Below are 25,622 nucleotides of genomic sequence, written 5' to 3'. Positions count from 1 at the left end.
TGACAAGACATCGGAACCAAGCCGAAACATCACACAATTAGACTGCTTCTACTAGAACCTTCCAACTAAACCAATGTCAACTAATACACCATTTTCCCTTTTCACCCCTGCTTGAACAAGCACACACACCATGTATCGTACCTGCATCCCCTTACATATCCTTGCAGCACAAACATGCAGTATGTACGAGTGATGCACATGTTACCTTGACCTCTGCTACGTACTGTGCCATGTTACAAGTACAGTAGTCAATTTGAACAATAAATTAACATATTTTTTCCTCCTCCTTCTTCCCTTAACCCCTCTCTACTTACAAGAATCCGTTCTCTTGGAGAATCTTGGCCATCTTATCGTTCGAGGGCTGCTTGTCTCGAGGCTCCAGTGCCAACGACGTCTCGTACTGGTCGTCGATGCTCGGAGCCTCCTTGAATCGAGCAGCCACTCGCTGCTGCACCTCCGGTAGCTCCTGGAACGAGTATGGAATGCTCTGGTACTGCTGAATCTCCCGCACAATCTCTGCCGTCTTGGTTCGCTTGCTGAAGTTGATCAGCTTGGGCTCACCCTTTATAAAGTCGGGATTACCGTCTGCCACAAACGTCAAGTCCGTCAGATAAACGCCGAAAAACGGAATGATGGGTGGGTTCACCAAATGCAACATGTCCCGGTACTCGTTGAAGTTTCGAGTGGAGTTCATGAGCTTGTTCATGTTCTCCAGAGATGCCATAGTTCTAGCAGAAACCAGCTCCCACGATTTTTTCAGCCGGTGGATCGTCGACGAGTAAAGTGCAGAAATGATAGCTGTCATTGAACTGAAATTGTTGATCTGCCGACACTGTTCACTCACTTGCACAAAGTACTTGATGACAGAAGCTCGCTTTTTGGTATCCTTCTCAGCCAGAATGCAGGCTGCCACCCAGTTGGTTAAGCAGTTGGAGTTCTGGATGAATTTTCGAATGTTCGACGGCTCTCCTCCGCCAGAGGTGCCACGCTTGCTGTTCCACTCCTTGTTAAGACACTCAATGGGAGAGATGGCACAAAAGAGACGGGACTCCCGTATTGTAAGCTGGCGGCAGAGTTCCACAGAGTCCAGGTCCTGCAGCTTTTGTCGCTTAAAGTTTCGAGAAATGATCGGAGAAGGCGTGGGAGCAGGGTTCTGGATCATGCGTTTCTTGAGCTCCTCGCCCTTCTGGCGCACCTGAATGGATGTCAACAGCTGCTTGGCACCGGGGAAGTTCTGACTCACCATCTGCAACACAAATGTCTCAATCTGACCAAGCAGATCATGTGTCACGGGTGAAATAGGCTCCAGCCAATTGTGTTCCAGCCAGTTTTTCAAAATATTGTAGACACGGATCCTGATAGGTCGCTGCTTCTTACTCTCCCACAAGTCAAACTCTTCAGCAGTGAGACCCTCGGGGGGCTGGATGGTGAACCGCTGGATCAGCAGCTCCAGAAGCATATGGGGTGTCATGAACGTTCGGAATGTCAGCAGCATGGTAGAGTTGAAATTGCTGTCGAGTGAATCGTGGTGCGTGAGCCGCTCTACAAGGGCGATTATCGAGCCAGCTCGCACATTGTTCTTGTCATCCAGAATCAAACCACTATCATACTCAGCCTGAATGAACCAGGGCAAAGAAGAAGCCGATCGTGTAGACGACTGGCGCGAATACGTGGAAGGTGGAGGAATGACATGGCCTAGGGCAGGAGAGCCGTCGACCATGGTTGACGAAGAAGGCTCGGTCATCATACGCGACGAAAAGTTGTGCAGCGCTTCCCGCTCCTCTTGCAGCGCCAGAGTGGCTGAAATGGCCTGATCCATAGTGTGGGGGATCTTTGAATAGCTGCCCGCACTCAAATTCTCATACAGTTGCTGTTTGAACTCCAGAAAATCAATGAGCACGTGCTTATTGTTGGTTTTAGACAGGGGCCCGAGATCTATGGACTCCAGCACAGCGAAAACAGACTCAGTGGTGTTCACGAGCGCCTGCTTCACAGCTCGCAGTAGCACAACGGAATCGTCAATCTCGCCGTGCGGTTGCTGACTCAGCTGTGTCAACAGTGACAGAATCATGCCCCGCTTCTGATGTAGCAGGCCTAGAATCTGCGAGTCCTTAGCGGCTTGCGACTGCACGGCCGGAGGCTGGGTCTCAATCGACGCGCCAAACGGCTTAATGAATGTCTCGAGGTCTTTGTTGCCAGCAATGATACGAGTTTCGGTCAAAAACTCACTCAGCTGCTCCTGAAGCCGCAGAATCTCCTCGGCATCTGCCTCGGTCGGGCCCTCACCATCTCCAGCAAACATCCCGATCGTTCGCTGACCCACCGAGGTCTGAAGTTGGCGGAAGAGCATGTTCAAAGCCTTGTCACTACATAGATGAAGCAGTGCCAAAATGCTACACAAGGCGTCAAACGTCTGCTCCTCAATAAAAGTGTCCATGAGCTGCTCCAGCGATTCCCATGTGCCGGGATGCACGAGCTCGTAGCCCTCAATGGCACGCAGACGAACGAGGTTTGCTTCAGATGCAGATGCTGCCGACTCGGTCGAGTCTAGTCGCGGAGCAGGCACCGGCACGGAATCCGTAACGGTTTCCAGAGCACGTGCACTTTCCACCACCTGCCGTGGAGGCGCCATTACTCTGGGCACCGCCACGGTCAACTCTGTGGGGCCAGGATCACTAGGATCAGTGACTTTTTGAAACGGTAACGACGTCATGTACATCCCTGAAACTGGTTCTGTCCAGTACAGCTGGCCACAGGACGATGTCTGGGGGATCCAGTAGCTTGCCGGGTTGGCTGGAGACGCCTCAGGCAACTCCGTCACCAACACTCCTTGTGCGGGATCCAACGAGTTGATGGACACCGAGCCCGTTGATTGCGCCGAATCGAGTGAGTCAATCACCGGAGACAGGGATCGACCAGAGGTGGACGAGTAACTGACGACGGAACCCTTGCGCTGGCCCGTCACTGAGTTGGCCAGTCCAACCTCATAATCCGACGCCGGCGTCGACGTGCCGGAGCGGGTGTGTGCCGGTGATAAGTTGTTGAGCGTGTTCTGGTAGTTGAGAGCCTGCAGCGAGTCACGTGATAGCGGGTCGCGCGAGGTCGTGTCACGCAGCATGGGGTCTCGGGTGGTATCACGTGACGGTGGAGCTCCTTGTTCGTCTGGGATTGCGTTTCCTGCCGAGCTGCTGGCCGGGCGGCGTGGCGACGCGCTGCTCTGTCTGTCCTGGCTCATGGAGAAGGCCGAGAGCGACGATCTCAGGTCACGCGTGGTATCATTTTTGTCCTTCTTTTCCTTCTTTGGCGTGGTTGGCTGTGAGGGCGACTGCTCGACGGTCTTTGTGTAATTGCTTGGGAACCAGCCTCGTTTTCCTGAGGCTGTGTGGACTCCGTCCCACCATCCGGAGTCGAGTTTGAGCAGCACCTGGATGGTGTCTCCCTTTTTGAACGGCAGCGAGTGAGGTCTGTCGGAGTGAAAGTCGTAGAGAGCTACCACGGTGCCGATGGCTTGCGGTTGAGCCGCAAAGTGCGAGGGCGACGATGTCATGGTGATGTGGACGGGGTCGTCTTTTTTCTTGTCGATAGTGCTGAGTCGTGACAGCGTTGGGGTCGTCATATTCGAGTGTACTGATGCCGATGACGGAGTAGTAGTGCCAGACCACGTGGTAGATGTGCCTATGGTTATCTCAATGTCGTGTCTATGTACCACGGGAGTCACGGTATGGTCGCTCCTAACCGTGTCTACCGAATGGACCGTCAGGGCGTCTGCGTCCTTGGGCTTGGGCTTGGGCTTGGGCTTGGGCTTCAACTTGGGGACCGCCGGTTTCTTCGGAGACTTCTTCTTGGCCTTTGGGGGAGCAAAAGGGTCAATGTTTCTCATGTTAGCATCCGTGTGGGTGTGGGGCGAAAGAGAGGTTTCCTCCGTCTGCATTATACTCACTAGTGGAAGCCCGTGCTGTCTTTTTTTGGGTTGTCTTTTTCTTTTTGTTCTGGGGCTAGTGTCGTGAGGCAGGACGCTGTATCACTAGGGTGTGGAGTTGAGCCGAGTGTGAGAGAGGCGTGGGAATAATAAGCCTTGGAGCTGGATGTGTGGTAAGTGAGGTGCACGTTGCCGAGTTAGTTTGAGGTGGGGAAACGGAGTGCACCTTAGGTAAGCCGGACGAGGGCACGAGGGCGGCGGGCATTTGCGAGCGGTCACGTGACGCGGTCGAGCGGGCGCCGCACCCCGCCCACACCGGGTTTCTAGGACCGCACGTGCGCGGCATAAATGGGCGGGTCCGACGCCCACGTGCCATCTTTCCATCTCTTTGGTGTCAGTCTCTCTTACCTCACCCTGACTATGCTTTTTTGCCCACAAACTCAATGTCCCCTGTATGTATCAAGGTGCAGCTATGTAATACCGTGAGTCTGAGGTTGAGAGAGTAAGCTGGAGAGTGACGGGCGTGAAAGGGCATGGTGACAAGATGGATCACGTTAGGATCCTTGCACAAGTCGACTTCAACACAGTATGGACGAGACGGTACAAGTACAGTACCACAAGTTCAGTACATACAGTACCTGGACAAGTACTACCAAACAGTACATACAGTAGGTGTACTGTACCTGAACAAGTACTTCGGTCCTACCAAACAGTACATACAGTACCTGGATACAATACCCAAGTACCTACCGCAGTCTTACTTGTAGTTGGACAGTGTAAACCACAGTAATCTAATTGAACAAACTTTCACGTCCTCCACACTCGTTTCATCGACGGTTTCTTCTCCATTTGGCCCGTATTTCTCACGCAATATTATATGCACAAGTCCGTCACAGTGCCAGATGTACCACGTGGATTACGTTGGCACGAACCTAATTGCCGCCGCTGGAGTGGTGTTGTAGGCACGACCACATGGTTGTGGAGCTGGCGGTCTTAGCATTGCGATCAACGTCTTTTCGTGTCTTTACCGGCTGTTTTCGTCCAGTTAGGAGCCCCCTCCGGCACCCTCCCCCGGTTCAGTAGACAAGTACATGAATCAACCTTAAGGAGAGTTGTATGCCATCAAACGCAGCCAGCAGTGCCGAAAATGATGTTGAAATGAGCAGAAAAGAAGCGAAAAGCCTTTTTATTTTTATTTGGCAATTCTAAAGATGCGTCCACTGGCGCTTTGTGGTATTTTTGGTCCTCTCTCACTGCTTCTTCCAACACACGCCATGACCCAGACAAGCCCAGCTCGGAACTCTATCTCTACGCGTTATTTGATTAGTGATAGGACTCGGGGAGTCGGACGTGGAGCTCTGGCGATGGACGCGAGTCGACGGCTGGCCAAAAAAATGCTTGTCTGTTTTTTTGCGGTTGCCGTCGGTTTCAAACGTGTTTTGGAGCCCAGATCCGCCGGGTTTGTACCGATATTAAAATATTATCGGCCCCTGGAGCTCGGGGAAATGGGCAGTATATTTCAGTCTGAAACTTTTGGGTTTAGTGAGGCAGCCAAATGGGCACAATCCTAGCCATATATAGCTGGCGCTGCAGCGGTCTGGGGAGAGATCTGAAAAGCTGAAAGGGCTGAATTGAGTGTGAATTTTTGATTCCCGCAATAAAAACCCCGCCTTCCCATACATTTATGAGTGTCTTTGGGGCGTCAGAGCAAAGCGGCATTACTCAAAAACTTTGTTCCAGCCGCACTAATGCGAGTGGGTACCGAAACAAACGAGCGCTGGTAAAAGAAATGAAAAGAAAAGAAAAGGAAATGAGGTGAAAAAATGATTTGAAATCTCCGACACGCGCGGTGCAGTAGGTCCGACGCCGAGAGCTTCGCGGATCGCGGCGCCAATAGGGCTACAGCGGGAGGAGGGGGCTTATGGGTCCAGCCAAGGTCTGAGTCACTGCGGTTTCAGTCGATATTTGCTCTCGGTGTTTTAATTGGAATTCTCCTTTGGGACACAATTAATTTGGTTTGACAGCTTTACAAATCCCTTTTACGCCCCTATTCAAATAATATCGCCGGCCTTGACCTCGACCATCGCGGCAATACGCCGATACGATGCAGTAGAAAGACAAAGAGACGCACGGTACGTGTTTGCGAGGAAAAACGCATGGCTGAGGCGGTGGAGAGCAGCCATTGGCGGAAAAAGTCTCAAGCTCTGATCCACGGCTTTTGATTGCAACGTTCGCCGCCCTTCTGGTACATGTCTGCAATCTCTGACGGTCGCAATGATTCATATGACTCGTACAGTAGCGTCATGATATCTTACTAAGACATGTCTGCTAGAAGCACGATATAGCCCTGCGACAAGGACAAGTGATATTATGACAGGGCAATGGCGGTTAACAGCCTTGTGCCCCAGCGTAGTATTGATGGTGTTGCACTAACTGAAGGTACTTTTCAGATACCACTCTTAGATCAGATGCTAGAGAGTGTTGAAAAGAGTGCAAGTACAGTACAGGGACTGGGTACGGGTTGTGATATTGAGCTCGTAGTTGATTAAGCCAAGCATTCAAGTGATCCAACTTTCGAGGCTGAACTCCTACTGTCCCTACAAGTAGACAATAAGATGCTCTATCCACCCTCGGGCATGGTTCCATGGTTCTGGAACAGTAAAAGGTCTAAACGAACAAGAGAGAGACACTGAGGATTGGTACTGTGGAGCTGAGAACGTGCCGAGTGGTATGAAATATCATTACAAGGTCTACGCTTGGGTTGGAACAGATTTGAAGAGCACCAGGCTAATAGAACATGGGTATCGCTCAGGTCTTCCCAGTTTCACTCCGTAGTGCGTGTTAACCCCCTCAATGTCTACTGTCGTCGGTAATACCTGCCAACTATCAACTAGCACTCGAAGAGGAAAGTTACTACGGAGATGCAAGGCACCAACTAATGTTGCTAGTGCTCCAGGTGACTCAATTGTTGAGCCCTGGGTGTCCTCCTGCATATACTAAACCTGTACGGCACGGGCCTGTCTTTTGGGCGCGAGCTTTCCACATGAGGCAACTACAACATGTTGTAGATCCCCAAATAACCCATGGGGTTCTTGACATTGTGGGCTGATGGTTCAAGACGGCTTCTGGCCTGGCCCGAAATTCTTGCACCGTTGTTTTATATTTTCAACCAATATCGGGGTTTATTTTGCAATACAGTTGCGAAAAATGACAAAAAAAGTTACCCAATGGGGAAACTGAGAAGATAATCAACAAAAGGAGCCCTCAAAAAAGTCGTATAAAGCGAGTCGATGAATATATCGCGTCTCCCCCTCGTCTAGAATGCAGGCTACTAGTGCTAAAATGGAGGGTTCGGAGATTTAGATTGGGGAAGAATCACTACGGAGATTAACGATTCAACTGAGAGCGAGGTGGAAGAGGCGCTGGAGAGTCTCTTCTGGATGGGAAGACTGTCCCTGTAGCAGCCCTGAATCGACTCTGACCTACAAAGTCTTCCCATACAAGTCTTTCCATAGGAGTCTCACCTGCCTGAGAGTTGATACAAGTCCTGTTGTTTTTAGTACTGCTTCTTTTCACGTTCACAGCTAGAGAGGGGGCCATGGGCAAGATAAGTTGTTGATGTCTACACTTTTCTGGAATGTATATTCTGGTCACGCTACTGGTATAAAACCGGACTATCAAGAATAACCAGATACAAGAACAAGAACGATGTTCGGCAAAGCCATTGAATCGAGTCGAGCGTGATTAGCGGCGTTTCGATAGTAAAACTACCCCTACAGTATATATTAATACTTGTACTGTACGTACAGCATCATTTACTTGACAGCGGGCAGGTACTTGTACTTGTACTCTCAGGGCTCGCCTGGAGTTGATCTGGAGACTTCAATACTGAGAGATTAAAGCAAAGGACTTCTGAATTGAGACATGGTAACCGTCATTCACAACCTGCTCACGTCGCCTGGTCTACTGGGCGATACTAATGATAGATATACGGAGGGGGGTTAGCGTCTACAACATTCATGTTGAATCAAGCCCCCAAAGGACCCACTATAGAGGGGCAATTTCATTGGAAAACATTGGGGAAATGAATCATCAAGTAGCAAGCATGCGATGGGGAACGCCCCTTCACACCAGCTGTCAGCGGACAACAGTTGACGACATTGGTAAACGCACAACATAAAGGTTTCACGTTTCGAATGCCGCAAGCCCAACAAAGGAATCTAAATACCGTCTGTTTTTCAACTCTCGGACCAATTTTGAAGTCTTGCTGTTGCCTTACAGTACGCACCACTACTGTACCCGTAGTTGATGTGCATTGCTTTTGGACGTGCCAGTATTGAAGTAAGCGAGAGCCGTACTTGTTTAGATCTCAGTCTAAGGACAGGCACAGCTTTACAACCCCCTTACGACTCAGCCATTTCATCTCATCTTGTCTCCATGAATCATTGTATCTCCCCTCTAGTCTTCAGCCCAACTAAACCAGACCTGATGTCTACAAACACCGAGACATGGCCACTGTTTGAAGACTTGCCACTACAAACACAAAATTAACATCATCAATTACATACGAGGGTGTTTTGGGCCCTCTGCTCTTTATACAATCCAACGTCATCCAACTAAGGTCGAAGTCGTCGAGGGTCTCGAGGGAAGAGAGAGGCCCGTCGAATGTTCTTAAGATCAAGGAAAAACATGACGACTCGCTCAAGACCGATACCTCCACCGGCATGAGGGGGAGCGCCGTAAGCAAAAGCATCGACGTAGTCCTTAAGACCCAAAGACTCGGGATCAACCTCGTGGGCAGCCATTCGCTGCTTGAGGAACTCGGGGTCGTGGATTCGCTGGGCTCCAGACAGAATCTCCTCTCCTCGCATGAAGAAGTCGTAGGAGTTGGAGTAGTTGGGGTTCTCGGGATCGGGCATGGTGTAGAAAGGTCGCACGGCCAGAGGGAATTTGTCGAGAATGTAAAAGTCGGTGTCGTACTTCTCTCGGACAATCTTTCCGAGCAGCTTCTCGTTCTCGGTGGAGAGATCCTCGTAATCGCCGACGTCCTTGCCGGCCTCTCGCAGTAGCTTGACACCCTCGGAGAAGGGCAGCTTGACCATCTTTCCGTCCTTGGGCAGCTTGAACTCCTCGACGGGGTACTGCTTTCGCACGGTGGCAATATCGTTGCCGTATCGCTTCTTCAGCTCGGAGAAGATGAAAATGAAGAGCTCGGACAGCACGTCAATGACCTCGTCGTAGTGCTCCTCGAAGGCCATCTCCAGATCGAGACCGGTGAACTCGGTCATGTGTCGGTGGGTGTTGGAGTTCTCCGCTCGGAAGACGGGGGCAATCTCGAACACTCGCTCAAAGTCGCCGGACATGAGCATCTGCTTGTACAGCTGGGGGGACTGGGCCAGGAAGGCGTCGCCCTTGAAGTAGTTGAGCTTGAAGACGTTGGCTCCTCCCTCAGAGGCAGCGGCAATCATCTTGGGAGTGTGGATCTCAATGAAGCCCTTGGAGACCAGGAACTCCCGGAACAGCTGGCAGACGCCGTGCTGGATTCGGAAGATGGCCTGGTTGGTGGCGGTTCGCAAATCGATGCATCGGGCATCGAGTCGGGTGTCGAGGTTGACGACGGGCAGACCGGCGGCCTCGGCCTCAGCCTCGGATCGAGAAGCGTCCTCAATCAGAATAGGAGGCTGCTCGGGGGCCTTGGAAATCACAAAGAACTGGGAGATGGCAATCTCAACGTCTTGGATGGTGGCGGACTTGACGGGCTCAGGAGACTCGACAACAGTACCCTTGACGAGCACAATGGATTCCAGAGAGACGGAGCCGGCAAACTTGACCATCTGCTTAGAGATGGAGTCGGCGTTGACGGTCAGCAGACCCTGGACGTTGGCAGACTGCTGTCGGAGCGACACAAAGCACATCTTGTTGCCCTGGAGACGGGAAGTGTGGACTCGGGCTCGGAACACAACCTCCTGGCCACCCATGGACTTGTTGAGGTCCTTGATCTGGACCCGCTTGACACCGGTCTTGTCCTCCTCTCGGGACTGGATCATGGGCAGCACGCCGTAGTTGGCGGTGGCGTAGTCGACCTCCTTGGCCTCTCGCTCGGCCTTCTCTCGGGCCAGTCGGGCCGCGGTCTCTGCCTTCTTTCGCTCCTTCTCCTGTTGGGCCTGCAGCTTCTTGAGAGCCTTCTTAGACAGAGGCTGGCCATCGGCACCCAGCACGACCTCGGCCTCGGGGGCAGCGGCCTCGGCCTTGACGTCGTCGGTTTTCAGCTCCTTGAGCTCCTCAGCGACCTTGTTGACTTGTTCAGACATGTTGTAGAGAGTGATCTGTGTTGTGTGGAGTACAAATCGACAGATGAAAGTTGGGAGGTGGAAAATTGAAGAAGTTTATTTCCACCGGCTCATGTGTGACTCGTAGATGGAGATGATGGGTGTTGGTGACAAAAGACGCCTAAATTAACAGACAAGATGTCATTTACCGCTTTTGTGTCACTTGTCTCGCCTGATTCCGCCGTCTTTTGAGCTCTTTGTGGTCGATATCTACATCTTGTTGAGTACACAGTCAGTCAGTACAGTATCTAAAAGTGCTTATAATACGAGTGCTCGGCTATTGAATGGTTGTTGCCCATTCGAAGAAATGTCTGTTGAATTTGAAATGGCCAATACACAGACAAATGACAATGACTCACATGTTCAACGACTCACGTATTCAAAGACTCACGTGACAATGACTCAACGGCTCTCTCCTGTGAACCACACACAAAGTTCACCATGACGTAATGTTGCTGATGAGTATTAGTCATACAACCCGATAGTCCAGAGTGATGATGAGGTCAAGCTGATCGCGTGTTATCCAGCCCAGGTAGTAATGAAACTGATAGTCTAACTAAGAGAAAGAAGTGAACCAGTGCAGTGCCTTTTGATATTCAGATCACATGATCCCTCTTTTCGCTCAACTGGCTGTGTGTTCCGAGCGGCACATTCCCTGAATGGTACTACTGTAGTTGCCCAATATTAGTTGGAAATTAGTTAAAAAAGTCATACTGGGATGCTTATTGAATGTTCCTGAAACAGTCAGCTTTTGTGGTATTGTAAAGCAGATCGATAATGAATGATTACTGAACAAAATTTAATAGATTGGATATATTCCTAGTAGCAAAACCTCCACATGCGAGTGTAAAACCTCCACATACGAGTAGTAAAGCCTCGAGATACAAACTTTTTTCACACTAAACCCAACTAAGATTTGTTAGAACATAGTTAAACTAGGGTAGGGCGTTGTGGGCGTTGTAGATGCATTATAAAAAAAAAAGGAGGAAAAAAAAGGAGAAAAAAAAATTCCTTCATGAACAGACCCGACGTTTTCAGTCTGAAGGTGTTGTTGAGAGATGGGTTCTACTCAACTGAAAACGATGGATTCACAGTCGTCTCTCGTACTAAGTCATATGTGAACTGTTTAGAGGGAAACTATCAGTTAATAGTTGAGTATCTTTTGATGCTATCCAGTTGGGATTCTAGTTGAACATAGTTGGGCGTCAAGAGTGTACTCTGAGCTCGATACTCGTACTTGTACTAACCACTGTTTCAGAAGCGAAATTGAAATTAAAAACTGTAGAAATATACATCAGATGGTGAATTTCAACATGCATCCAAGAAATTGATAAAAATCTCAACAGAAACATCTGCTAATCCATGTTCCATCACCCCCACAAGCAACCCATCTAGTTATGTTTAGTTGGGAGAGCGACGCTGGTAGTTGGCTGGTAGTTGGCACAACTGATACAAGACCCTCAGGCAGACATGGTCCAGATCACATAAGTATTGTATTCAAATCGTCAGTCAATTAAATCAGTTAAAATCTCGCTCAACTACCAAGTTATCTTCGTATTTTCTCTATGATCTTGTCAGCTCGTAGACTTCCTGGTGTCTGAAATTGAAAGACGCCAAAAGACGCAAGACGTTGAAAGTGCTCAGATAAACCCTACAGTATTTTTTCCAGGATGGTATCAACTACTTTACGGGAATCCAAGTATTCAAGACCTTTTTTACTGAATCTGCCAAACATCTGACTCTTTGACTTCTCATTGAGAACATCACTGTGTGATAGACGAGAGTACTGAACCGCTCCAGCACTCCTTCACTGCAACCACCATTTACATCATCAATGGTGAAAACATGTGATGATGGCTACACTGTTCAAGCAGTTCATGCTACAACATCGCACCGAGACTTTCAAAATACACCATGTTGGTTCAAAGATCAATTGATTCAAGAATAAGAGGTAAAGAAAGAAAGGCCAGCGCGGGCAAGAATCGGAAAAGCGTTCATGAAAAGAGTGAGAGGCACGTCAGACAATTATTGCCGAAGAGCCCGGGCTATGACGGGAGCAGGATCTCGCATCTCGAGCTCTTCAATTGCTCGCTTGAGAATACTGACCTTGTATTTGTGGTCTTCCTCAGCCTGCTCACCCTCGTTCAGAGCCTTGCAGGAGGGATCCCTGTCCTTGTTGTGGAGGTCCTTGGGGTCCTTGGGGTCCTTGGTAGGCTTGCAGTCGTAAACGGTTGTGGTGACAGTTACAACGTTGGGAGTGGGAGGCCGGTAGTGCTGAATCTCAACGACGCCCTCCTCTCGGGAAGCGAGACCAGATTCAGAGTTAGAGGCAGCCACGGCAATGGCAGCGATAGATAGAGTGTTGATGAGTCGCATGCTGGAGTTGTTAGTGTTCGATCTTGTGGATTGCTTAATGAAGGATAACTGAGGGAAGAACAGTCGGTATTTATGCCGTTCAAATCTATTGCGACATAATCATATTGTCCTCACTCTCGTAAGGATTGTCCGGTGCAATTGTGATATTGCTGGACTAGCCCGTGAATTGAAATATCTGTCAATTGGATGCCAGTGTGTTTCCTGGCCTAGTCTCTTGGCAGAGCGAGGTATCTACAGTAGAGACGAGGGGACAGCACATGCTTCTGCTTTTCGGATGTTGGGCAGTGTAGTTGGTGAATCATCTCATCGTCTGGGTATGATGTATTGACTCTGTGGCCCGATTGAGACCGCGGGAACCACATGTATCAGTATTGTGTCGTTTACAACCTGTGATGTGTAAGAAGTAGAGTAGTTGTAATTAGACCAGCATTAGTAGAGTTCTAGTATCCATCTCAAATTCACATTTCAGCTTTATTACGAAATTGTTATGACTCGTGAGTGCAACCTTGGAGCTCAAGTTGAACGATAAAATGAACATTCCGACACTTTTTGGCGCACCTCCAAGGCAAGTATTTTCCACGGAAATTACAAGCACACTGATTCGCCGTGTTTGTGTGGAAGTGGTAGTTGTCCCCTGTGTATGTTCTGGACTGTACTCGCTTAATTAGCTGCATAAAACCGTTGAATGTGTAATTTAATGCACACGACAATGGGAGAAATAAAATTAAAGAATGTCAAACAAATGAAAGAATGAAAAATAAAAAAAATTCAAAAATAATCTAAAATTCAAAAAATTTGATTCAAAAAATGTTATGAAATATCTATCGGAGTAAAGGTGAAATAAATAGTTTCGAGCAATCATCTGTTTCTTTGACAATCCATGTTTTTAGAAATTCATTCCCTTACCATCTCGTCCTTCATAGAGCGACTTCTGCAACAACTGCAACGCCCATAATATCTAAATAGCGCTAAAATTAAACGCCGAGATTAATAGACCGTTTGATTGTTTTTCAACCCATTTACCCGACGAGCGACTATTATTATTTCCACAACTCTACTCTCCAGCAACGGATCAGGCGTCTCGGCAATACTTGTGCAAGTACGTTCATTAAATGGGGGTGACATAGTGCGGAAAGTCGGCGTCGATCGTTCCCGGGATTTTCATATAGCCTTGATTCGATTCGACCTACTGTACTGTACAAGTATTGTAACCATCTCACTGTTCCCAGAATGATCTCTGCACATCACCTATGGCCTCCAAGAGCCCGAGAGAACCAAGTCAAGTTGATTGGGTTTAGCACCGAAGCGGAGAATGAGCAGATATTACTTCTGGTGTATTATTAGAAAGTAGACAAGTCCCAAAACCAAATATGGGTCGCCCTGGCGCCAATTATGGCAGGTGTTGAATTCTAATTATCTTCAGTAGTCGTTTGTTTTTTTTTTTTTTTTTTCTGCATATACATTCATTTTAATTATAACCTTTGCCGTGAATTTGTATGGCTTGTCTGAGCAGAACTGTTTAACAACCCTTGAGTGTTGTATTAATTGGTTACAAGAGCATATAGAAGGAACTAGGACTCTTGTGGTGGGTTTGGTGAAGTTTTACATGCCCCAGATCAACTCGATGATTCTGCTCTTTGACTTGAACTGTCTCTGTCGGTCTTTGTAAACACGAGATTATTAATGGACTACTGTGAGTTCAACCAGGGTGTGTAGAATGGCACATGCATTGATTCAATTGTATTGGAAACCAAGGAAATTATGTGCCAGTAGGTCACCACTCGAGAGATCAACGCATGAAATGTTTGCAAGTACAAGTACAGTCAATTGGATCGCAGTAACGAGTTATGAAACCACATGGACTGAACTCGGGATTGTCGACATCTACTTGTCATACACGTGTTTCGATATCTCTATACTGTTGTCTCCATAATACGGCTATAGCAGCGGTTCAAATAGTTCAAACTAGTACCCTCCAACTTCACGAGAACCAAATCCAACCAAAGTCTCCCATTTCCAATTCCCCATTCATCGAACTTGATTTCGCCCTGTAATAATTAAATACCCCCCCAGTAATGAACTCTACGGACACTGACTAGGACTGCAGATGGGCGTTAGTACTGTCGGCCCGTTGGGCCTCCATCTTTTCCCTCTGTCGCCGCAGCCCTTCTTGTCGCTTGCGCTGTGCCCGCTGCTCCTTCGTTTCCTCCACGGTTTCCTTCTTTATCTGGAGTCCCTCAATGGCCCTATGCAGCATATCCATGCGTCTGAAGTTCTCAGTAAACAGTGTACGGCTCTGCTGAGTGAGAAGTTGCAGGTAACTTGTGGGTACCAGCAAATGCAAGTTGTCCCCCTCGCCGTAGCCGATAGGACATCCAATGTTGAGCGAGATGCGGATCGCCACGTTGTTGTTACTACCGATCCCGCTTTCTCTGAATCCACAGCCCATAGCCGTCGAATAAAGAGCCTGAGCGGCCAACAAAGACCGACATTGGACATGCAAAATCATAGCCTCATACTTAAACAGAATCAGACTGGTCTGGGGTGCCACGTGGCCCAGCCACTCCTCGGCCATCTTGTCGTCCTGTCCAAACACCTTCTTCTCCCACCCCTCAATCTCCTTAGGATCATGCGACACAAAAAGCCACTTGCCTCCGCCCTTTCCAGTAACCTTCCCGCCCTCCTCAACGCCCTTCTCGCCCTCCAGAAACACAGACACCCGTCCAGAACAGCTGCTGGTGGTGACAAAGTCGTCCAGACCGTTGATGGTTGCAATCAACGGCTTCAGAAACTCGTCGATCGTGCCCTTGGGCGAGTCGTCCGGGTTGTCTTCGCTGTTGAGCGAAATCTGCTCCAGAATATATGCTTTTTTCTGTGCAAACGAATCCATTGTGTTGTATGATGGTCGTGATCTAAAAAAAAAAAAAAATTGGAGAGGAGTGCATATTTTCATGCATAATTGGAAAACGCTATTGAAAGATGACGGTGTCTGTAACTTGGATAAAAATGAACATGGAGCAGATATAGAAACGGTAACCAGTTGATAATGGATTGAAGACCCATATATGATTTTTTTATCCCAATATGACACTTCCATTACCTACATCTTGGATACAACTCAACTGATAACAAAACTCAAATTGAACTATAACCAAAATGGAAAAAATAAAGAATAAAAAAAAAATCCATATTAGAGGACTAGAGCCCAAATTGAGAGAATGTATGACCGATTACTTAGATAAACTGTTAGATGTACAAAATTTCACTTATTTCGCCCTTAATTTCTCTCTTTCCTCTCTCAAATACCACATCAGGATCCCCAGAAAATACCCACAGCCATCATAGTATAGTGGTTAGTACACCACGTTGTGGTTCATTCTTGCAATTCCGTGGAAACCTCAGTTCGATTCTGGGTGATGGCAGCGCTGTTGACGCTCTTCTTTTTGTGAAGTTCGTCCCATTTGCACTTTTTTGGTCCTCCCTCTATGGCGTCTTCGTGGGTTCCCATGCGTAACACTTGGTAGCCACAGTTGTAGATAAATCACCTCCTCTGCCATACAGGTACATACTGTAATAACAATTTCTATATGCAATGCTATTTATCGTACAAGCCATCAATGTTCATTTTCGTGTCCATTATGCCCTCCAGATCCCACTCCAGATGCGTCACAGGAATGCTAATGCCCATAGCAGCCATGCTTCGCCGACTTTTGCGGCCAGTGAGCTGAGCCTGTTGTATCTCAAACTGGTTCTGGTAAAACAAGTCCGCCTGAGCCATGCTTCGGAGATAGGGCAGGATCTGGGCCCTGGTCGTGGCCATAGACACGGTGTTGATCTGCGAATAGTAGATCATGTCGTCAAACAGCAGATTCTTTAGCCCCACCCGGTCTGCATAGCTGTTTAGGGTAGCCACCTTACCATCTCGAGTCTTATCTCCCAAACTCAGCCCCTCCATCATATCAACCAACTCCCACTCCAGAGCATCAGACTTCCCAATAGAGTCTTCTTCGAGACACCGCCAACCCAAGGGAGTATCATGTGCAAGTGCAGAATGCTCATCAGACGACATGGTCTGGTTAAGTTCACTGTGAAAGCTGTTGGAGTAAATGTCGTAGATGCTGGCATTGTCGTAGGTTTCTAGGAGGGAGTGGATTGTGTTATGTGACTCTTCAGAAGCCGATTTCTCATTCACCTCACCTCGTTCAACGCCCACAAACATATCTCCACTAACTACTCTCTTTCCCTGACCCTCACTTATTGGAATTACCCAGTTGAAACCTCCCAGAGGATCACCGACACCCATCTGGCACCACAACTGCAGATGGTTGATTGTCTGACGGACATCGTGTGAATACCTGCTCAGTAACTGAACAATGTCGGCTGTAGATACCTCGTAGCCTTCACACAGACACAACAGAGAGAGATAGGTAGGAAGGATTTCTCTGGATACAGCAATCTGAGGTGTGACATTTCTCGCAGGCGGAGACGAAGGGGGTTCAGCCGATTCACATGACTTGATACCTTGGACTGGGGCTGAAGAGTCGACTAGCTCAGTATCGAGTCTCTCGAAAATCTCCCAAACCACATGGCCTTCAAAACTAGGTGGAAACTCACGCTCGATGGTGACATCACTTGTGGTGACCACCACAGGCACCTTGCTCTTCTCCAGAACCTTTTCCAGCACACTCCAGAACCCCTTTTCATCTTCATACAGCACATCAACGTCCTCAATCAGAATGATGCACGATTTCTGTTTGTGATTGACGAGCTGAGATCCTCCTAGTCCTTGTAATGCCGACATGAGCTCCTTCTGGGTCCGTCGCGTCGTCGCGTTCAACTTGAACACAAACAAATCGAGTTCTGCACATGCTGCAATCAATGAAGCCTTTTTCCCAGAGCTTGTGGGACCAGACAAAACCAGCAAAAGAGGGTCTGTTTCGGTGATATTGTCGTAGATCATAACCGCATCGTCATCGACGATGAAGCCTGACGAAGGAGTCGCATGAGGACTTTTGACAAGACATGAACGTCTCGAAAGCCGTATCTTGAGCCAAGAGACGATGTTGGACACATGCTTGGAGCTTCCAACCAGTTCATGACGTGACCGAGGTCGGTACTTGTCCACCCACATTTGCGTTTCTCTATCAGCAGTGTCGAAAGCTGACAAAGTCGTCACTCTGGATAGGAGGCTCTGAATGGCTGAATTGGAAGTCAGATCACCACATATTTCGCGTGAAAGCTGTAAAATGCCATCACTCGAAAGTACATGACGATTAGGAAGATGCAACGAGGGTGTTTTCGACTTGAAAGAAACCATAGGAAGCTTCAGATCGATGGCGCCTTTCTTCGTCTTAGTTAGACGGTGGGAAGCACCCAACTCCCGAGAATATCGCTTCTGAAAGCTCAGTCGCTGGCTCTCAGGCGCATTGGTGACGTGACTGTCGGGAATCACGTGAAACATTGTGTGATTCGGGAACGGGGTTGTCAACTTCTTTTTCTCCTTCTTGACTCCAAACCAGGCTGATGGTGGGGGCTTCTTTGGTGCTCTAGAAACCGGTCCAATCGACTGGACCACGTGACTCTGTTTCTGAGCCTGCACAGGTTGTGTTGCGGGTTGCGTCATCGTCTTTTCCGTCACGTGGCTCTGTTTCTTCTGTTTCTTTTGGAAAAACGGATGAACGACCTTCTTTGGAAGAGGCTTGTGATCAGCAATCAATCGAAGCTGATCCGGGGCGACTTTGAAGGTCAATTTGAGCTTCTCACGTGGTGGTGGCACTGCTACTCGGTCTGTGTCGCGTGACTGGTGCTGTTTGTCGGTCTCCAGTTGTTGTAGCACGTTGCTAGGAAGGGCAAACATGAGCTTGCCGGGGTGATGTGGATGTGATTCTTGGTTAGTCTGTGTTGGCTGGGCGATTTCAGCAACCGCAGCGAGTGGTGGATCATGTGGCACCGGCTCCGGGATGCCCCACAGGCTGTTGAGAGATTTCTGGCGTCCCTGTACCATCATTCTATCGGGTGGGATGGTTGGTAGGGATCAGACGCGTTCGTTTGACGCAGACGTGTATTATTGATTTTACAGTTTGGCGGCGGAGAAAAGAATATGGTCAGTGACTGGGGATGGGGGTGATTGAGGGGGTATTAACGATGGTGAAATGGTCTGTACAATTTGGCCAGTTGAAGTAAAATATGCCGACGGATTTTTGCAGCCGTTTTTGTTTTTAGGACTATTATTTTGTGTGTGTTTTTTGTTGCTTCTTTTGAATTATTACAATTATTTATTTACGCTATTTCAGTTTTAAATGGCAATTAAATAGATAGGTATTGAAGAGGAAGAGTAGGAGTCTTGGGGCGCGGTTGACCTCCAGAGTGTTTTTCTAGAACTTCAGAATTATTCTCCGACCCTGAATGTGCATTCAGAGTGGATCAAGTTCAACTCAGACAGTTCCCAGACAGTTCTCAGACCGTTCTCACAGTTCTCACAGTTCTCAGACAATTCTACTCGGACAGTTCTGCTCAGACAGCTCTACTCAGACAGCTCTACTCAGACGGAGCGATAGTCGAGGATTGGAAGAGTGTTACAACAGGTTTCGCTTCACACTTTTCAGTATTTCTACAAGAGTTATCAACTCCTTGACAAACTACAGTGTTCTACAACGGTTTCCACCTCCTCTATCAGTTTTACGAGTGTACCAAGTTTTCTACTTTCTACAGTACCAGACACTATATAGGCTTGAAAGGGATCTGAAACCCACTTTGACAACCACGATTGATGGCCAACAGCGCCTAGCTCCGGGTTGGTTACAAACATGGATCTCTTTCTCCTTCCATCTCCATACACACCTCTTATCGGAACATGTAAAGTTCCGGACTAACTTTGCGAGATGCAGGAATCAGACCATGGCGCCGATTTTCGTTGGTTTTTTTTTTTCACCATCAGCAAAAAAATGGCCAAGCGACCTCTAGGACTCAACAAGGCCAATAAGAGCAAGAAGAAGAAGCTCGACAGCGCCGAGAAGGCCGAAAAGGCGGTGGCCAAAGAAATCTCGCCCGAAAACGACGAATCGGCCGAGCCAGCGCCCGCTCTGACACTGGATGCCGATGAAGAAGACGACATGGGCCAATTGGAGAGTCTGTACAAAAACTGGACGTCGTCCGAGCGTGACTCACCCCGTATTCTCCACGGAGTGGTCCACGAGTGCGATTCGCTGCTCCAAAAGGCCAAGGGTGAGGGACTTCCCGCCCGTTTCCACGAGATCTACGCAGCGTCTCTGCTTGATCTGGCTGAATTTGCCGACAAGAAGAAGCCCGTGAAGAAGAAGAAGGTCAAGTCGGACGATGTGGCCCCGGAAACCTCGGACATGTTTGTGGACGCGGCTCTGGAGCGAGTCGAGACTGGTCTGGAGCAGTATCCAGAGGATGCCGGTCTGCTGTTTGTCAAGTCTAGAGCTCTCAAGCAGGATATCGACGAGAAGATGAGTGCTGTATCCAAGGAGGAGCGAAAAGAAACCGCCAAGAAGATGATTTCTCAGCTCAACAAGATCCTGGAAGTGTTCAAGCTGGCCCAGAAGCATGCCTCCACCGTGACTCCAGCGCAGTTGGATGTTGTGGAGGAGCTTATTGAGCTGTCTGGCGCTCTGGAGAGCGTAGTCAAGCAGTCGGACATTTCCGAAACCACCCTTGTTGCTTGCGAGAAGTTTTACAATGAGATTCTGGCCTCTGAGAAGGACGAAAACACCGTCAAGAAGGCCCATCGGGGTGTCGGTACCTGCAAGATGATCGTTGCCGACTCTCTGTTGGACCTGCTTGATGACGACGACGAAGACAATGACGACACCGTGGAGCTGGCCAAGAAGAACCTCAAGGCTGCCATCGAGCACTTTCAGAAGTCGGAGACCGACGAGGACGGAGAGTTCATGGTCACTCTGGCCGAAACCATGATCCAGTACGGCAATTTGTTCGAGACCGAGAGTGATGACCAGAAAAAGTGGTATGGAGAGGCCGTCAAGCGACTGCGGCAGGCCCAGCGACTGGGTGTTGGCAAGTACGACGAGATGATTCTGGAGCTGGAGGACGACTAATGTGCAGGTAGCATGTGTATAGAGAAGGTATGAATAATGACTGTAAATGCAGGACTTGTGAGATATCCTTTTGGAGAGCCATTGTCTGGGATCCACTTCCCCATACTTTTAGCAAGCTGGTAAACACATGACCGGTCCCCGCACAATGTACCGAGACACGCTCACTGACGGTTTAGCGTTTCACTACAGTCCGCTGAAGGTGTAATTGGAACAAAGACGTAGCAATGATCAAATAGCAAGCTGTTTTAATCGGACATATACGACGATTCCCTGTGTGTGGATCTACTGCCATGCTTGACAACGCCATCTCAAGCGGCAGAGTGCGTTGGAATGCAGCAAGTATGCACCGGCTGCATGACTGCATGTATGAGAGTACGAGATGGACGAGTAGTGTATGGTTTCTGGACATGTTTGTGGAGATGGAACTAGAATGGAGTTACTGACAGAGGAAAGCCGAGCAACCACTAGCTTCACAAGTGCTCTTCAGCATGTGCCATTCGGTGGGTCATCGTCTCGCGGTATTATTGCCGTCATATTCTCGACTGTTGACTAGAAGTAGAAGTAATTTGGTCGTAGTGGTTGCCTGAGGACTGTGCCCACAACGACTTGCTCTACGAGTAGAGACTTTGCGAGGGCGTCACGCTGTCAGCATCGCCGGTACAGAAGCAGATGCTGGTGCTTGGGGCCCGAGGGCCCTTACGGCTCTTTATTATACAAGTTAATTACATAACTATGACTTGTTTGACAGACGGTTGATTAATCAATATGGGCTAGGTTAGTTTCCAGAATGTGAGGGGAAAGGGATCGATCGCACTCACTAGTTGCAGCGTAACGCTTGCGCGACATGGGCTATCGTCGTGAATCGGAGTCCTTGCGTGTATAAGACTAGATTGGGGGGGGGGGGGAAGAGAGGTGGCAGCGCTAGCGAAACATCAAGAAAAGAATGAGCTGAGTGGTATGTCCACTTGTGAAGAAACAACTAAAGTGAGAAATAAGGGGGTATGCGAAGAGAGTCGGGGAGGTTCGACTTGGACAGGGAGCGTTTCGGTTCGGGGCATGAGTGCGATCACACGTCTGCTGGCGGGTCTTAAGAAAAGGAGCAAGAAGGGGGAAAAGTAAATGAGAGAGAGCAGGGAAGAGGAATAAGCGGAAGAGGAATAAGAGGAACTCGGAAAAGTGGAGGAAAAGAGCACCAACGGGTTCTGGAGTTAAGAAGAAGAACGGCAGAATAAAAAGTGAGTGTCAATAGAAGTGAACAAAACCTGAAAGAAAGAAATGTTCACGTGAATTTGAGGTCCAACACTGAAAAATCAATCAATAGAAACGAAGAGAAATCTGCGAAGAGAAGAGAAAAAGGAATAAAGATGAAGGGGAGAAAGAAAAAGAATGATGAGGGTTGGAGAGACGGTGGAAGAGAAAGGGGAGAACGAGCCAGCAGACAGGCAGAAGGGTAAATCGACGGAGAGTGGGAGTAAGGAAGAGAAACGGGAATGTGGAATGAAAGGAAGAGAAACGAGAGAAACGAGAGAAACGAGAGAAACGAGAGAAGTGAGAGGAGAAACGGGAGAAAATGGAGAAAGGAAATAAAGGAGAAAAGGAGAGGAAATGCAGGGAAACGAAACGAACATAGCTGTGTCGCGCAAGGGGAGCTAGGTGAGTATGTGGATTGGGTGAGTATGTGGATGAGAATGCGAAGGGGTATCGAGTGGGTGTCAACGAAACCTCCATTTTACGAGTGTACTCTCAGCTGAGTGTACAAATACTCGCACCGAAAGAGGAGGGAAAATCGAAAGAAAAATGAGAAAAACAATTAAAAGTAAAAACGAAGACCAAAAATGTTGTGGCGGGGTATGAGGTCACTGAAGGAATGCATATAGATGCTGTGAACGTCCGTCCAGAGGGGCAACGCTAAAATGACCAACAGGAACAACAGGAACAAGATAAACAAAGAGGAACAAGGAAACAGTGATAAGTTGTGCATAGCAAGTTGCAGCATCTGCTCCGGCTGTGATCAAAGGAATGATTTCAGGCAATCAATCACATGTCGCGTATTCTGGGAAAAGTCTTCAGAGTCGGGGGAAGACAAGACGGCGGCGACAAGACATGTCTAGCGACGGACAGACATGGTGGACTGGACTGTAGAAGGAACTCGCAGGGTCGTTGGTGAGTTTTCTTCTTTTTGTTGTTTTTGTTGGTTTGAAATATTTTGGGGGAAAAAACACGGTCCTTTTTCGACCTTCACCAAGAAGGGATTCACTCGGAATATATACTGCCCTACACTGGGAAGCGGCAATAACTAACAAAGTTTCGGCTGGTCGCAGTTACATTAGTATAAGTATAAAAGACCTATAGATGTGATAAAGGAGGGACGAAACTGGCCACTTTTTGGTATCTACTTGAAGCTGGGATTGTTTGGTGTTCTTCCATCAAATCAGATTGGCGCCATCTCGTCCATGGAACAAGTTATTAGTCCTGGAGGACCCGATGGTTACAGCTGATTAACATTCCAATGTCCCACTGGTCGCCAAACTGTACTTTACTGTACAGCAGTTAAGACAGACCCATGCTGAGACCCACCGCCAGCTTTGCCCCGAACATGTCTTAGGGTGTATTTGGCGGCGGCGTGTATTATAATGTGGGGGATGTGTGGGGCGGGGTCACGTGATACCGCGTTGCCAGCCCGCCTCCAGCGACGTTTCAGCGGTACTGTACTGTACTGTACCAAAAAAGGCGCATTTTGCGTCTACCAACAGGTGGCGGCCACGTTCAAAAATGATCCCATTTCGTTGCACCAAAACACAAGTTTTTTTTCTTTGAAAGCAACCCCAAACGCTCCGAATACGTACAGGAAAAAATCATAGATACAACGTTGGCAGGGACACGCCGGGAACAGGCCGGAAACAGGCCGGAAACAGGAGTACAACCGTACAGCGGAGTACCCGCACAACAAATGGGGAATCAAAACCGGGTATCTTGATTGGAATCTGCGATTACGCGTCAGGCAGAGTCCGGGCGCTCACAGCGTCAGAAACTGCGGGAATCCATCTACAGATCGTGTACGGTACACTGCTTGGAGGGTATGCGCAAGAGCACGATATTCGCACTACAGCAATAGCGAAATGGTGTCTGTTTGGTGGGCACGTATAATGAGCAATGTCGAGACGAGGAACCCTAGCCACGTACTGTCGAAAGAAAGAATAAAAAAAATGAAAAATTCGGAAGCTTAAAAACGGCACCAGATGTGCATCGAGGGAATTTCTTTTTGGTTCCAGAGATGCGTTATCGACTTGTCGAGCAAAGGCCGTGGCGGGTCGCCGGAAGATTGTTTCCGTCCGCATGCCAGAGGCTAGCCGAGATGGATCAGCAGAATCAAGGGGGAGGTGGAATGACACAGGATTACTGTAGGGGTTACTGTAGAGGGTTACTGTAGGTTGGGAAGTTGGAGTTTGGGGTTGGAGGGGTTGGAGGGGTTGGAGGGGAGTGAGTGGAGGGAAAGAGTACAACTGGCAAGAAAAACAGGTATAATGGTCAACTGAAAGAATGTCAACGAAGTCTCAGAATCAGAACCAGTGAAATGAACAGGATCGAGGACAGAACAAAAATCTGAAGTATGGAACAGTACTTAGAAGAATCGCAAGTATCAACAATAGTCATCAAATATCATTCATTCATCAATCAATCGAGGTCGTATCGTAGAGAGCTCGTATCGCGCCCAAGACCAGGCTGAACATGTGCGTCGTGTCGGACTCGAGCCGCGGTGGCGTGTTCATTACCTGGTCAGAGGAGAGGAGACAAGGATAAAGCCATTGTCGTTTCGTTTCAGCGTTGTGAACGGTGTCGGGGCTCTAGAAAACGGGGTTAGACGTCAGATTGATTAGATCAGATCTGAAATGAAAAGAAAAGAGAGAGAGAGAGAGAGAGAGAGAGAAAAGAAAAGAAAAGAGAAAGAAAAGAAAGAAAAAGACAACTTGTCTAGCGATGTTGGCGATAAGAGATGGTGTACAGTGGTGTACACTCGATAGGCTCTGGTAAGTTGATTAGGTGAGAAAAGAAAAAAATCGGAAAAATCGGAAAAATCGGAGACATCGAAAACATCGAAAACATCGAAAATCGAAAATCGAAAATATCGGAAAAAGCGTGTGTGAGAAAAATAAATAAAAACATCGAGAAGAGGCCCTGGGACCGTTAGTATCTGTAAAGGGTGAGTAAAAGAAAACAAATAGTCACAAAAAAAGCAAGTGGTGAGCTGACTTGATCAGGAGTAGAAAGACACAACCGACATCGCTGAGGCAGGTTGTAGCTTGTGAATCAAGGCCAAATCTGAAGAGAAAGTCTAGGCAAGTAGCCACAGCCAGAAAGATGTGACCACATGACGGAATGGAGTCAAGGCGGAACGGTAATAATGCATTGGATGGGGAGATGAAGGAAGTAGCTGCTATGGAGCTAGAGCGTGAAAAGGGTATGTGCTCATTAGCGCAAGAGGTCGAGACAGTGAGGAATAACATGAAGGAAGAAAACAAACAGATGTGAAAATAAAAAGGAAAAGATAAGAAAAAAGAACCACACAAGACTAGTCCGTGAAGACGTCTTGTCAGATCCAAGTGTTGCGGCCGAGACAACGGCGACTGGCTGTCGTATGTGCTGGAGAACCAGGGCCAGTTCCAAAGACAAAGATATATCTCAAAAGGGAGATTCAAGATAATACAGGGGCTGGAAACGACTCGGATGGACTTCGGGACTGTTATTACGGGGGTGTAAAACAGCCTCGTCTAGGTAGGTGTAGTCGAAAAAGTCGAGAGCGAGATCGTAAGTGTTGCGGCTGTCATTTTCGCCTGCAGACATCGGCTGTTGCGTGAAAACTCGTTGGAGGCGGTCGTCTAAACACACCCTACACAGATGGGTGGGAGGAGGTATATAAAT

At 48.3% G+C, this 25,622-nt stretch overlaps 9 protein-coding genes and 1 non-coding gene across 10 annotated transcripts; 3 read left to right on the top strand and 7 right to left on the bottom strand.

Moving 5' to 3' along the window:
- Positions 1 to 310: 310 nt before the first annotated feature.
- Positions 311 to 3,931, bottom strand: YALI1_D28150g (uncharacterized protein; the record flags this gene model as incomplete). The annotated part of the gene is made up of 1 exon (XM_503145.3): positions 311 to 3,931. One exon carries the CDS (start codon positions 3,929 to 3,931, stop codon positions 311 to 313), a length of 3,621 nt encoding a protein of 1,206 aa, XP_503145.3.
- Positions 3,932 to 8,535: 4,604 nt separating this feature from the next.
- YALI1_D28087g (uncharacterized protein) lies at positions 8,536 to 10,230 on the bottom strand (the record flags this gene model as incomplete). Its single annotated transcript, XM_503144.1, has 1 exon — positions 8,536 to 10,230. One exon carries the CDS (start codon positions 10,228 to 10,230, stop codon positions 8,536 to 8,538), a length of 1,695 nt encoding a protein of 564 aa, XP_503144.1.
- Positions 10,231 to 12,273: 2,043 nt separating this feature from the next.
- YALI1_D28064g (uncharacterized protein) lies at positions 12,274 to 12,624 on the bottom strand (the record flags this gene model as incomplete). The annotated part of the gene is made up of 1 exon (XM_503143.4): positions 12,274 to 12,624. One exon carries the CDS (start codon positions 12,622 to 12,624, stop codon positions 12,274 to 12,276), a length of 351 nt encoding a protein of 116 aa, XP_503143.4.
- A 72-nt stretch (positions 12,625 to 12,696) lies between these two features.
- YALI1_D28062g (uncharacterized protein) lies at positions 12,697 to 12,952 on the top strand (the record flags this gene model as incomplete). The annotated part of the gene is made up of 2 exons (XM_068282810.1): positions 12,697 to 12,701; positions 12,748 to 12,952. 2 exons carry the CDS (start codon positions 12,697 to 12,699, stop codon positions 12,950 to 12,952), a joined length of 210 nt encoding a protein of 69 aa, XP_068138911.1.
- A 1,767-nt stretch (positions 12,953 to 14,719) lies between these two features.
- YALI1_D28033g (uncharacterized protein) lies at positions 14,720 to 15,721 on the bottom strand (the record flags this gene model as incomplete). Its single annotated transcript, XM_503142.3, has 1 exon — positions 14,720 to 15,721. The coding sequence occupies one exon, from the start codon at positions 15,719 to 15,721 to the stop codon at positions 14,720 to 14,722; it is 1,002 nt and encodes a 333-aa protein (XP_503142.2).
- A 238-nt stretch (positions 15,722 to 15,959) lies between these two features.
- On the top strand, positions 15,960 to 16,046 carry YALI1_D28030r. Its single transcript has one exon. It is a non-coding gene; the product is annotated as a tRNA-His (tRNA).
- A 173-nt stretch (positions 16,047 to 16,219) lies between these two features.
- On the bottom strand, positions 16,220 to 18,631 carry YALI1_D28003g (uncharacterized protein; the record flags this gene model as incomplete). The annotated part of the gene is made up of 1 exon (XM_503141.3): positions 16,220 to 18,631. The coding sequence occupies one exon, from the start codon at positions 18,629 to 18,631 to the stop codon at positions 16,220 to 16,222; it is 2,412 nt and encodes an 803-aa protein (XP_503141.3).
- An 874-nt stretch (positions 18,632 to 19,505) lies between these two features.
- YALI1_D27995g (uncharacterized protein) lies at positions 19,506 to 20,702 on the top strand (the record flags this gene model as incomplete). The annotated part of the gene is made up of 1 exon (XM_503140.3): positions 19,506 to 20,702. One exon carries the CDS (start codon positions 19,506 to 19,508, stop codon positions 20,700 to 20,702), a length of 1,197 nt encoding a protein of 398 aa, XP_503140.3.
- A 2,990-nt stretch (positions 20,703 to 23,692) lies between these two features.
- Positions 23,693 to 24,356, bottom strand: YALI1_D27946g (uncharacterized protein; the record flags this gene model as incomplete). The annotated part of the gene is made up of 2 exons (XM_068282809.1): positions 23,693 to 24,205; positions 24,270 to 24,356. The coding sequence occupies 2 exons, from the start codon at positions 24,354 to 24,356 to the stop codon at positions 23,693 to 23,695; spliced, it is 600 nt and encodes a 199-aa protein (XP_068138910.1).
- A 220-nt stretch (positions 24,357 to 24,576) lies between these two features.
- YALI1_D27934g (uncharacterized protein) lies at positions 24,577 to 25,544 on the bottom strand (the record flags this gene model as incomplete). The annotated part of the gene is made up of 3 exons (XM_068282808.1): positions 24,577 to 24,894; positions 24,974 to 25,381; positions 25,434 to 25,544. 3 exons carry the CDS (start codon positions 25,542 to 25,544, stop codon positions 24,577 to 24,579), a joined length of 837 nt encoding a protein of 278 aa, XP_068138909.1.
- Between the last annotated feature and the right edge of the window lie 78 nt (positions 25,545 to 25,622).

This window comes from Yarrowia lipolytica, chromosome 1D (assembly GCF_001761485.1).
Source record: "Yarrowia lipolytica chromosome 1D, complete sequence".
Taxonomy (NCBI): Eukaryota; Fungi; Ascomycota; class Dipodascomycetes; order Dipodascales; genus Yarrowia; species Yarrowia lipolytica.
The sequence above is the reverse complement of the archived record's forward strand: the minus strand, read 5'-3'. Positions and strand labels throughout refer to the sequence as shown.